The sequence below is a fragment of the Gobio gobio genome (genome assembly GCF_949357685.1).
Source record: "Gobio gobio genome assembly, chromosome: 8".
Lineage (NCBI taxonomy): Eukaryota > Metazoa > Chordata > Actinopteri > Cypriniformes > Gobionidae > Gobio > Gobio gobio.
In genome coordinates, this window is record NC_137114.1 from 28,476,053 (window position 1) to 28,488,648 (window position 12,596).

Sequence of the window (12,596 nt, forward strand, 5' to 3'; positions counted from 1 at the left end):
CTCACCTAACGCACAAATTAACTGTGTACTTATTGAGGAGGTTTGCCTCCATTTTGCTTTTATTTTCCAATGAATCTTCGGTGCTGTAAAAAACTGCAGATTTGTCATCAAGCTCGTGTCAATACATTGTTTAGACTTTAGAGCATAGGAAACAAATGGTTTAAATTGAAAGATGTAAGATATTCATATGCTATGTCCTCTGTGTATAGTGGACAGGACTCGGTTGTTTAAAAAATGAAATGACATGAATAGGGAAAAACAATGGGAATTTTTTATTTATTTTTGTATTTACCAATCAATTTTTAGGTTTCACCAAACTTTGTATAAAGATTCTTCTCAACTATGTTATGAAAGATATAACGGAATGAACTGATATACCATTTATGCAATATGTGGGCAAAATGGCCATAAATGGGTAGTTCCATTCAATACAACACATCTAATTTGCATATTAATGTGTTCAGAAACAGAATCAGAAAGAGCTTTATTGCCAAGTGTGCTTTTTCTTGGTGCTGAAGCTTCCAGTGCACATATACAATACAAATACAACTTCTAAGAATAAAAATGTGAAAATAGCATAAAAAGTATAAGGTCACAGTTAGGTTTAGTCAGAATAGACATTTATAGATTATGAACATATTTACAGTATTTTTAGTATGAATAAATATAAATATCACCGATATTTATTCATGAGTTTAGAGGGATTTGCACTAAAAAGTGGGAGTAGCCTATTGCATCTACACGCATATGCCTTTAGGGGGGAGGGGGTATTTAACTGTTCAAGAGGGAAATGGCCTGTGGGAAGAAACTGTTCCTATGCTGTTTTTTGTGGCCAGTGATCTGAGTCGCCGTCCTGATGGTAACAGTTCAAACAGGTGGTGTCCAGGGTGAGTGGAGTCTGTGATGATTTTCCCTGCTCTCTTCCTCACTCTGGAAGAGTACAGGTCCTGGAGGGTTGGCAGGGGGGCACCAATAATCCTCTCCGCAGTCCGGATTGTACGTTGTAGTCTCCTGATGTCTGATTTGGTAGCTGAACCAAACCAGACAGTGATGGAGGTGCATAAAACAGACTCAATGACAGCCGAGTAGAACTGAATCAGCAGTTCCTGTGGGAGGTTGAACTTCCTCAGCTGACGAAGGAAGTACAGTCTCTGCTGAGCCATTTTCACAATGGTGTCAATGTGATTGTCCCACTTCAGGTCCTGAGAGATGGTAGTGCCCAGGAACCTGAATGACTCCACTGCTTCCACAGTGCTGTGAGTGGGGGAAGTGCAGGGCAGTTCCTCCTGAAGTCCACCATCATCTCACCGTTTTGAGCGTGTTCAGCTCAAGGTTGTTATAACTGCACCAGACAGCCAGCTGTTCAACCACCAGTCCTTAAGCAGACTCATCACCGTTTTGGATGAGGCCGATGACAGTGGTGTCGTCTGCAAATTTCAGGAGCTTGACAGACCGGTCTTTAGAAGTGCAGTCATTGGTGTACAGGGAGAAGAGCAGTGGGGAGAGAACACACCTCTGGGGGCGCCAGTGGCAGTGCTGATAGTGAGGGACCTGGATGTGCCAGGAAGCTGGTGATCCACTGACAGATTGAGGATAGCATGGAGAGCTGGGTCCGTTTAGCTGTGAGAAAATCAGGCATGATGGTATTGAAGGCCGAACTGAAGTCCACAAATAAAATCCTTGCATAAGTCCCAGGTCTGTCGAGATGTTGCAGGATTCCCATGTTGACTGCATCATCCACAGACCTGTTTGCTCAACATGTAATGAAAAGTTATGTGTGATGATGTGAGTAATAATTGACAACATTTTCATAACAATATCTAATATTTTAATAGGAATATTGATATTTCTTTCCATATTCACTTGTTGTGTCTCACAAAATGCCTGATAAATATTTTAATAGATAAACCTGGTGTCCTTTACAGTGGACATATATGGAATCAATGCCCTGTTTTGTAACAGAACCCTGTAACATCTTCCTGAGATGTGAAATTAACTAAATTTAGTGATAAAAGATTATTGCAAAATATTATCATATTTCCATAAATTTGATCACTAAATTAATTTCAGTCATGTTTAAAGACCAAGGAGAAGTTGTTGACATGGTGAAACCTCCAAACATTTGGTATCTCTAAAAAGCCCTGAATGTCCTCTTCAAAGGATATCCAGACGTAAAACTGTGACATTTATAGTGTCAGAGAAATTGACTAAAATATAATGTCCACTAGATTGTCCACAACCTTCTGGGACCCATAGACTTTTGTCCACTGTAGTGGAACAAAAGTCTATTCTTGGGTCCCACGAGGCTAAAGCAGGATGGATTTTGATTGGCTGCCAAAGTTTTTACCACTCAGCAAGAAAAATAAAAGTTCTGAAAGTGATTCCAACGATATTGTTCCTCTGTGAAGTTTTCATTATAGTTGTGGTGTGAACTCTGGTAACACTTTACAATAAGGTTCATGGGTTAACTACATTAGTTAACATGAACTAATAGTGAACTGCACTTATAAAGCATTTATTTATCTTTGTTAATGTTAATTTCAACATTTACTAATGCCTTATTAAAATCGTGCTAACATTAGTTAATGCACTGTGAACTAACATGAACATACCATGAACAGCTGTATTTATATGAACTAACGTTAACAAAGATTAACTAAGGCTGAACAGAGGTGTTGTTCATGGTTAGTTCATGTTAACTAATGCATTAACTAATGTTAACTAATACAAACTTATTGTAAAGTGTTACCAACGATTTTAATAACTATCTTTATTAGTTAAAGTAATCGTCCTTGAAGAGGAGAAGTATTTGGAGAGCCTTAAAGGGATAGTTCACCCAAAAATGAAAATGATCCCATGATTTACTCACCCTCAAGCCATGTATATGACATTCTTCTTTCAGATATCGTAGCTTACGCTACGTCCGATGCCAGTTATGCTTTTTCGTAAGCTGAATACGGAAGGCAGTCTGGTGGAATCTAGATATTTAACTTTATAAAGTTTTAAATATGGATATTTTTCTTACACAAACCCATCGATTCACTTCAAAAGGCCTTTATTAACCCTCCAGAGCCGTATGGATTCGTTTTATAATGGACGGATGCACTTTGTGGGCTTCAAATTTTGAGCTGCCGCTCATAGCCAGAACATTTTTAATAACACCGATTCGTCTGAAAGAAGAAAAAGGGGGGGTTCTCTTACTAAAATCTCATTTTCCCACTTCTTTGATAAAGACATGCAACGCTGCAATAAGTTACATCAGCTTTTGAGAAGTAACTCAGCTCGCATCTTACATCATACATGTTTGGCACAGCCCTCCGGCTCAGCCCATAACTCAATGATTGCTTTGTGCAGATTTTCTGAGGTTCCACGAGCATAAATGCATATTCCTTTAAACAGATAACTAATGTTTAAGTGTTGTGCTACTGTAGCAAATAAGAGATCTGATACATGTAAGACTGAAGTGCTGGTGGAACTGAGATGTTTAAAGAGACTCCGGTAAACAACAGACTGTCATTAGCAGCAGAGCCACATGTTTAAACAACGCATACCACACACAGGTGGTCAATGCACAATGTGCTGATCAGGCATTTAGAAATTTACCTTATAAAAACTTTAGAGCAATTTGAGAGCTTTTTATCTTCAATGTATTCTGGGTTGAAATAAAGAAAGTTGCTTTTCAAGGGGACTGTATAATTTTTTTTAGGAACTTATGGTTTAATCCAGGTGTATCATTCGGGGTCAGAGAACATGCAATGGAGTGTGTGTTGGGGGTGGGGGGGTGGGGGGGGTGCAAATGCATTTGACGAAACATTTAAAGAAAAAGTGAATAAGAGAGCAAAAGAGATCAGACCAATAAGCTCAACAAAACAAAAATGTGAAAAAGACTGATTCCCACAACATTATATAATTCAGAAAAAGCTCAGTAAAAGGATAAAAGTTAGTTTCAAATGTATAGTAACCATTCCTGCACCACCCCCACGGCCTGGAAAAGAATTCACAGTTTGACGTGGCAGTGTTGGGGGAGGATGTGAGCTGGGGAGCATGTCTCTGCATCCCCGACAGAAGAATCTAGAAGGAATGTTGACAAAGATGGAAAACTCAATTAAAACAGTTATTTTATATATACTGAAGTTATATGTGTAATTTATCAAACGCCAAACTGTCTTTTTAAACTTTATGTTCTAGCATAAAATGCACATTCTGTTCTGCAAAACCCTGCCAACTCAGCAGAGCAAATCTGGGCTTAGTGGTAAAATGCAACACAGGACAAAACATTATCATCTTCCATTACACACCTAATGCCAATATATAAGATTTTCCATAGTTTTAATTAAGATAGACATTAGTTTAGTTGCAGAGCTTAGCTAACTTTTTGGCCGATTTCAAAGGCTTTAGGACCATGCAGTGGTGGAATGTCAGAGTTGTGGTCATTGGATCCAGAGGGAGGGCTCTCCCAACTTCTCCAGGAAAGCCAGACATCCTCATTTGAATAGCCCGGCTCCAGCTTCTAGAAGTTTCTTTCCCGGACTATAAAGGCCTCTGCTTCAAACACTCTGCAGCAAAGCAGCACCCGAGAAAAGAAGAGGAGCACATCCGAGAAAAGAAGAGGAGCACATCCGAGAAAAGAAGAGGAGCACATCCGAGAAAAGAAGAGGAACACATCCAAACTGTCCGAGGTAATTATTGTGGGGGGGAAATGGGTTTATTTCACAAATATTTATTTGGAATTGCTTTATTTTGTATGGTAAAAAGGCTGCTGCACACAGGGTCAGAGAATGCTCTTTTTACTCTTCTTACAGTTTTTTCCGTCTGTTTTACATTTTTTTAATTTATTTACATGCAACTTAATCCATAATCAACTAAGGTTGTTAAAGGGAAAACTAATTTCTTTACTTTTGTCATCTTATGCAAAACTAGTCAAAACTAGTGTATATGCTTGCACAGTTACAGGATGTGTAATATTGTTCAGTTTAGTTTCTTCTCAGTGATGCAAATTTGTGCTATAATTTTTTGCTATTGTTTTTCTTTTTTATTTGCACTAAACTGTAAAGAGTGATCACATTTTTTCCTTGGGAGTGGTTTTATGCTATCGCTCAATCAGTGCTACCACTGGCATTCACATGCGGGTCTACTGTGGAAATTCTGATTGGTTGAAAGTTTCTCCCTAAGATCCTCTAGCCAATAAGAAGAGTCTACGTGACTTTCTTTCTCTGTGTGCATGAATTAGCAGCAGACTTCTCAAATTTCGGCTTCAAATCGAACCTTAATTAGGACGAGAAGCAAGCAGATCAAGTAACTGATTTTGTGACTTTGTTTTGCACCATAACCAATGTACAGAAATATATTTTTGTGTAGATTACCCAAATGCACCTCTTGTCTTTCAGAGTGAAAATCACAATCGTTGACAACTATGAATATGAAAACGTATCAAGGTATCCCAGATGATTAAAAAAAAGCAACATACAGAAGAGAAAAAAACATAATAGTTGAATAATCAACCATGCTGACTTACATCTTGTGTTTTTGGAAAAGGACACATAACATCTTACAACCAACTTTACCCTCAAGCATAGTTTCAAATCGCAATCTCAACATGCAACGTTATCTCTTTATGGAGTAAAGTGTTCTAAAATGTAATTGAAAGTGATTGGGCACATTTCAGAACTTAATAAAAATGAGCAGGCTCGTGTTAAGCCACGCATTCCTGTCTGATTAGTCATTGCCGTTGCTTTTGTTGACCTGGTTTGACCTAGAAACCATGGCCTACGGGCGTCATTTCTGTAGGTCTACCAGTTTAGGGTGCATACATTTCAAAAACTGATATAAAACTCATGATCAAACAATTCACTATGCAGCCTTCTGTTCCTAAAACAGACACATAGGCATTTTTAAATTAGCATTGGTGAAGAATTGATGAAATTGCACTCAGTATCACTTGTCGCCCCTCTTTTCCTCTAGGCTTTCGTTACTACCCAAAAATACAGCAAGTATGTGGGTGTCCAACCTCATCGCTCTGTGCCTTTTGGCTGTGGCCGTGTCCGGTGAGGACAAAAAGCTGAGTACTCATGCAACCTCCATGGCAGACACCAGCGCAAACCTGGCTTTCAATCTCTACCAGAATGTCGCCAAAGAAAAAGGACTTGACAACATCCTTATCTCACCTGTGGTGGTGGCCTCCTCTCTGGGCATGGTAGCCATGGGTGGCAAATCCTCCACGGCGTCCCAGGTGAAGAGTCTATTGAAGGCTGACGCCCTGAAGGACGACCATCTGCATACAGGCCTGTCCGAGCTTCTGAGTGAGGTGAGCGACCCCCAGGCCCGCAACGTCACTTGGAAGATCAACAACAGGCTGTACGGCCCCAGCTCTGTCAGCTTTGCAGAGGACTTTGTGAAGAACAGCAAGAAGCACTACAACTACGAACACTCGAAGATCAACTTCCGTGATAAGAGAAGCGCCATCAACTCCATCAACGAGTGGGCTGCCAAGTCCACTGACGGAAAGCTTCCAGAAATTACCAAAGATGTGAAAAACACAGATGGTGCTATGATCGTCAATGCTATGTTCTTTAAACGTAAGCATTTCAAATTAAGAAGTTTTAGGAATTTGTTATGTCCTGGCTTTTTTTAAGGATGGATATTTACTTTGATAGTTCCAGGAATGTCCATAAAATTATATTTAATTACTGATCTCCGAGAGAGCCAGGCAAAAACAACATGCAAACACAATACTGACAAGAAATGTTAACGTTTGTTTGTGTTCCCACAGCCCACTGGGATGAGAAGTTCCACCACAAGATGGTTGATAACCGAGGTTTCCTAGTTTCCCGCTCTCACACGATCTCTGTTCCAATGATGCATCGCACAGGTACAAACATCAGCTTGTCTTAAAGTCTCTTACCCCAAAATCTACCATACAAAAGAACTCAAACGTATTTAACTTGGCCTTTTCCAGGCATCTACGGCTTCCATGAAGACACACAGAACAAGCTGTTTGTGGTCAGCATGCCTTTGGCACATAAGAAGTCCAGCATGATTTTCATCATGCCCTACCACGTGGAGCCTCTGGAGAGACTGGAGAAACTGCTCACTCGCCAGCAGCTGGACACCTGGGTCAGCAAGCTCGAGGAGAGAGCGGTTGCCATCTCACTGCCTAAAGTTAGCATAGAAGTCAGCCACGACCTTCAGGTGAATAATTGTTGCTATATAGCTATTTGCAAACCACAACTAACACTTTATGCATGATGTATGAGCTTCTTTTTCCTTGCTTTGCAGAAACACCTCGGAGAACTTGGTCTCACTGAGGCTGTGGACAAGTCTAAGGCTGACCTGTCCAACATTTCTGGCAAGAAAGATCTTTACCTCGCCAATGTCTTCCATGCCTCTGCCTTGGAATGGGACACAGAGGGGAACCCATTTGACACCAGTATTTATGGTAGTGAGAAGATCAGGAACCCCAAGCTCTTCTACGCCGACCATCCCTTCATTTTCCTTGTGAAAGACAACAAGACCAACTCCATCCTTTTTATTGGCAGGCTAGTTCGGCCTAAGGGTGACAAAATGAGAGATGAATTGTAACTTTTAGGGTATTATGACTTATTATTTTTTGACGTTTTAAAATGGTATTGTTGTTAAATGGTGTGACTATTACCTCATGAGCCCATTCCAATGGATTATCTGTGTTTGGACAATCTAAGTCAACATGTCAGTACAAAAACATAATTTGAAGGAGATTAGTGATATACATCAGGAGCAATGGAGTCCTATAGGTGAGAAATTAGAACCCCACTAATCTACCCAGAGGTTTGACATCAATTAGTTAATGCGCATTATTCAATCAGACACTATGCTTACATTAAGTGTTGTGTCCTTGATGTTAAGCTGTTGTATTGTGACATTTATGATTGTGCTTGTAGAACCCCTCTTTATGAGAATGTGAGATCTGTGTAGGGTTTGCCTTATCTTTAATGTTTAAAGGGAAAAGGTAGTCCTATTCAAGTGTTTCTCAAGCACAATTGTAGGTTCTTTGATTTCACTTCCATCAAGACTCCTGCACGGATGCCTGTCTTCTAAATTCTTGTTTTTGTGAGATGTCATGTTTCATTGTCTTTACCATACAGTGTCTTCTGATAAAAGTGTGCTTTTTTATCCTTTAATTTCCTTCTGTTTTATGTTTTTTCAATAAACTGAAATGAAAAATATATATTTTGTCCTGGATTTTTTAAATGATGTTTTAAGTAATGCTTCAAATAAATAAATACATAACATATAATGATAAAAAAAAAATCTCACTGTCCTGGATGACTGAAAATAATAATGACAGATAAAGGCACAGCACATTGTCATTGCTCTGTCATTCCTAACCTAATAGTTTAATCCCAGTTATTCCGCCTGTTTTGACGTGGCACATTCCTCTGTGCTGGAATGTGGAGCTTTAGCTGTGTTTATTCCACTGTGGACTTAAATTGTTGTCTCACCTCCTCACCTGTTAAGAGACACAGATTTTCCAGACAGCCTGCTGTCTTTATGGCACCACTGTAAACCCCTAAACCACAAAGAGCAAATTTGACATAGGAAATCAGTTACTTCCTTTCACACTAGCAGATCCATAGGATGAATGTGCTAATGAGTGGACGCATACAAAGGAAGGATTAGAGGCTGGAGTGCAGGGCTCTCATGGTGAGATGGGCAATCAGGAGAGGTTAAAGAAATAGCCAAAGAGGAGATTTGGTCAAGATAATTAACCACTGTCTAAACATTGTCAAAATAACCCAGCAGGTCTAATGCAATGCTGTTCATAAATGAAAGCAACCGGTTTAAGGGATATGATTAGCTAAAGAGAATATCTACTAAATGTACCTGACCTACTGTGGGACAACAGTGCAAAAACCTAGCCTATATAACTAGGCCATCTTGTGGTAAGCAACAAAACTGCAGATAAGACATTCTCAAACATTTTGTTAGTCCTACCTTTGAAAAATGTTTCTCATAAAAATATGATGAAAGACAGACGCACAATTACATTTTAACTGTAATATAATAACACAAAACAACAACTGGTGAGTTAGGCTACTCTTTATACACACATGGAATGTCACACATTTTGTGCTTACCTATATCGGTGAGGAAGTACATAAAAATAAGCTGTCACTCACTGCTTAAAATTAAGCTAACCAGTCGCTAATTACCGCTGACCGGTTGGCCCACTTATGCTCAAATGTCATAGGCTATGTGTCTTATTCACGTTTCAGGCCTACCTTTATTTATTCATAAATAAATAAAATAATTTGTTTTAAAAATTCTTGAGGGAAAATTAACTCTCAGAAATGTTCACCATAGCGACAAGAACGATAACCTGGTGCTTCCGCAATACTGTAAAATATAGCTAATATCAAACAGTGCCATCGGTGGCCTAACAATTTCCCAGCTTCTGCATTTCATTGTGTCACACCACGTAGGCGACACGTTCCCCCGGGTGTGTGTGCACAGTTCAGAAACCGTAAATCTGTTTGGAAATGGAAATTATTGTTTACTGAGGCTGTCCCATAGCTGTCATTATAGCCTATATTCAGCTGAGCAAGTTATTGCCTTTACACAGCATAGAATCCTTTTTATATCATGAAATTGAACATTTAAAGATTCCTACTGCTAAAGATCCATACAAATTGTTCGGAAAATGTAACAATTTATGTAACAGAAAATGTAACAATCGTCTACATTATCTAAATAGCGAATTAAATCTGTTCTGCTCTTAATCGTCACAAGATAATTTTTTGCTCCATACAAATATCGATTATCAACCTTCACAATCTTGATATGAGCTGCAGTGACGAGCAGTTCCCTTTCGGGAGTGGTCACTTCGACATTGCGTCAGTTCTCAGAATTTCCTGAAATCTTATAGGCTAACGTTAGTTTAAAATAACCAGCCAATTGTGTGCGAGTCCCATCGACCCGCCTGACACCCACGAGTACTGCACTGCCTGCCTGGGCCTGGCCATCGCTGAGGCGGCCTTTTTGGACTCTAGCTGCATGCACTGAGCTGACTTGCCTGTGCACATTTTGAGAGCCAGCAGGGAGTTCACCCCCCTGTCCACAAACGATGGTGACGACAAGCCTTTGGGCCATCCTAAAATCACCCCATTCTCGGTCCATTTAGTGGAGGTGAGCTTCTGCCCCCCTCCCGCTGTCGCTGACTTCATCTCCTTCGGTGCTGGCAGAGATGAGGACTCCATGTCTCTATCGGCGTTGGAAAAGGACTCAGCATCAGAGTTGGAACGCCCCGACACAGAAGGCTCTTTAGACCTTCAGGAGGAGCTCATCAGGGTTCTCGGTAAGGCTGTCAGGGAACTTGACCTGACTTGGGATGCTCTGACTTGGGATGAGCCTGCCAAGAGCAAGCTTGATTTCTGGTATGTCCAGATGGGCCGCCACCTAGGTTGCTTTGAGGAGGAGGATTCCATTTTTCCCCGGCATCCACGAGCACATGGTGAAGTCGTGGTCTACATCCCAATCGGCGCCCAATGCTTCTACTCATCTTCACTGCTATCATGCACCTTGTAACATTTGCTGCTGTTTATATACATTTTTTCCTGTTGATATTAAAGACGCAATAATATTTAAAAAAAAATGTTTGATTCATTGCACTGCAACGTTCCATAATTAATACTATTGAAATAAAAATTTTGAGACAAGAAATGGGAAATTGATTAGGATAATAACAAATTCTGTGTTAAAAACAAAGTTATAGAAAAATATATTTTAAAATGAGCTATACATGTAATTTTTCCAACAAACCAATTACTAAAAAAAATATAAATCTGGCCGTTTTCACAAAACATTTTGACTTACCACTAAGAGTTCTCTCTTATCAGTAAAAGATCAGAATTTCTGGTTAAAACCTATTCACAAAGCTGCTGAGACCAACTTTTACAAAGGAACAGAGAGAAGTCTTAAGCTAAGAGAAAGGGTGGGGTTGACCTTGTTGCTATAGATGATGTCAACACACCTACTAGCTATGCCCACAGTTATTGGCTGATGGTAGAGGGGTCTCTGCCAGTGATTTAATCCTAAAAATATTGTAGAAAGAGGTATCGAGTTGCCTATTTAAATAAAGATTTTAAAAGAAAAATGTTACCATATTCAAATAAAGATTTTAAAAGAAAAATGTTGCCATATACAAACAAAGATTTTAAAAGAAAAATCTGGGCAGGGAGGAACACACAATTTTTTGTGCTGTTTGTCTAGGAGCAGAGCATGCACTGGTATCTCCAAAGGGGGGGCTGACTGAGTACATCGCGAGCAGCTACCATTAAGGACGCTCCGCTCCCACCGGGTGCTCTTTGAGGAGAGCATTCCTCGCGGCTCTGGTCCCGTTATTGCCAAGACAGAGCTGCAACTCAGGCCATGGGGCTCGCAAATGGATCTGGCAAAGGAATTAGAGATGGGCATGGACTTTTCTCTGCCCTCACCTGCCGAATCTAGTCCCTTATCTCTGGGTTTGGAAGCACGCTCAGCAGTTTCTTCCACCCCGAGTGAGGCACCGGTGCTGCAACCGGTGATGTTGTTAGCATTGAGGCAGGAGATGTTGAGGACTCACCACCTCACACTCCTGCTTATGAAGAGCTTATGGAGGTTGTGACTCGTGCCATGGCTAGATTAAGCATCGACTGGCCGGCAGAGAAGCAGGAAGTTTGGCATAAATGTAAGATAGACGAACACTTCCTGCCCTCTAGATCACAACCTCCTTGTCGGGGCCTGCTGAACAACTTCGGCTTTGGTGGTTAAAACGTATTCAGTGGCAGGTTAGCCCACAACATGCCTGCTCGCCATGTCCATTCTGCAGGCATACCAGGCTGACCTGCTAAGAGATCTTGATGAGTGCAAGGGTGTGAGCCAGGATGCATTAAGAGAGCTGTGCCGGGCTACAGATCTATTTATCAGGCCGACCGTCTAGTAGCTTCTCGCATCAAGAGCAACAGAAGCAGAGCCTCTGACCCGAGCAACCCCCACACACAAAAAGACTGGGGATCTGGGCGAAGCTAACGGCGAGGTCTTCTAGGGGCGAGACAGATCTGAGGACCAATATTATCTCTAACAAGACTTCGGTGAAGAGGTCCTGACACCAGTCGTGTCAGACCTCTGGGGGCACATCCCTCCATGGGGAAATTGATTACATTGACTCTACACCTCGCACTTTCACAAAACCGGCGTGGATGCAGCACTGGCTCCGTTGTGACTCCAGGACATTTGCATGCTGAATAACATAGACGACTGGTTGATACTAGCTCAGTTGGAAAAGCTGGCGGTTTGGCATCGAGATGCTGTTCTCGCCCATATGAGAAAGTTGGGGTTAAGACTGAATGCCAAGAAGAGTGTGCTTTCTCTGGCACAGAGAACCACTTTTCTAGACATGGTGTGGAATTCGACGATGCAGCACATCTTTCTCCTCAAGCTCGTGAACAAGTTAGGTCATTCACTCACTGTAAAATAGTTTTAGAGACTGCTGGGTCTGATGCAGCTGTGTAATACCTTTTGGCCTGCTGTATATGATACCCCTGCAGTGGTTGTTCAAGACCATGGAGATTTTCCTGAAGGGG

At 40.9% G+C, this 12,596-nt stretch overlaps 1 protein-coding gene across 2 annotated transcripts; it reads left to right on the forward strand.

Annotated features, from left to right (window-relative positions):
* Window positions 1-4,458: 4,458 nt before the first annotated feature.
* serpinh1b (serpin peptidase inhibitor, clade H (heat shock protein 47), member 1b) lies at window positions 4,459-8,194 on the forward strand. 2 transcript variants are annotated; one of them, XM_079824483.1, is made up of 6 exons: window positions 4,459-4,679; window positions 5,388-5,435; window positions 5,962-6,575; window positions 6,770-6,868; window positions 6,956-7,188; window positions 7,276-8,194. In XM_079824483.1, the coding sequence occupies exons 3-6, from the start codon at window positions 5,993-5,995 to the stop codon at window positions 7,576-7,578; spliced, it is 1,218 nt and encodes a 405-aa protein (XP_079680609.1). In that variant the 5' UTR covers window positions 4,459-4,679; window positions 5,388-5,435; window positions 5,962-5,992; the 3' UTR covers window positions 7,579-8,194. The 2 variants fall into 2 exon arrangements, with proteins under 2 accessions (XP_079680609.1, XP_079680608.1); XM_079824482.1 differs by having other exon boundaries at window positions 4,491-4,703; window positions 5,359-5,435.
* Window positions 8,195-12,596: the final 4,402 nt, after the last annotated feature.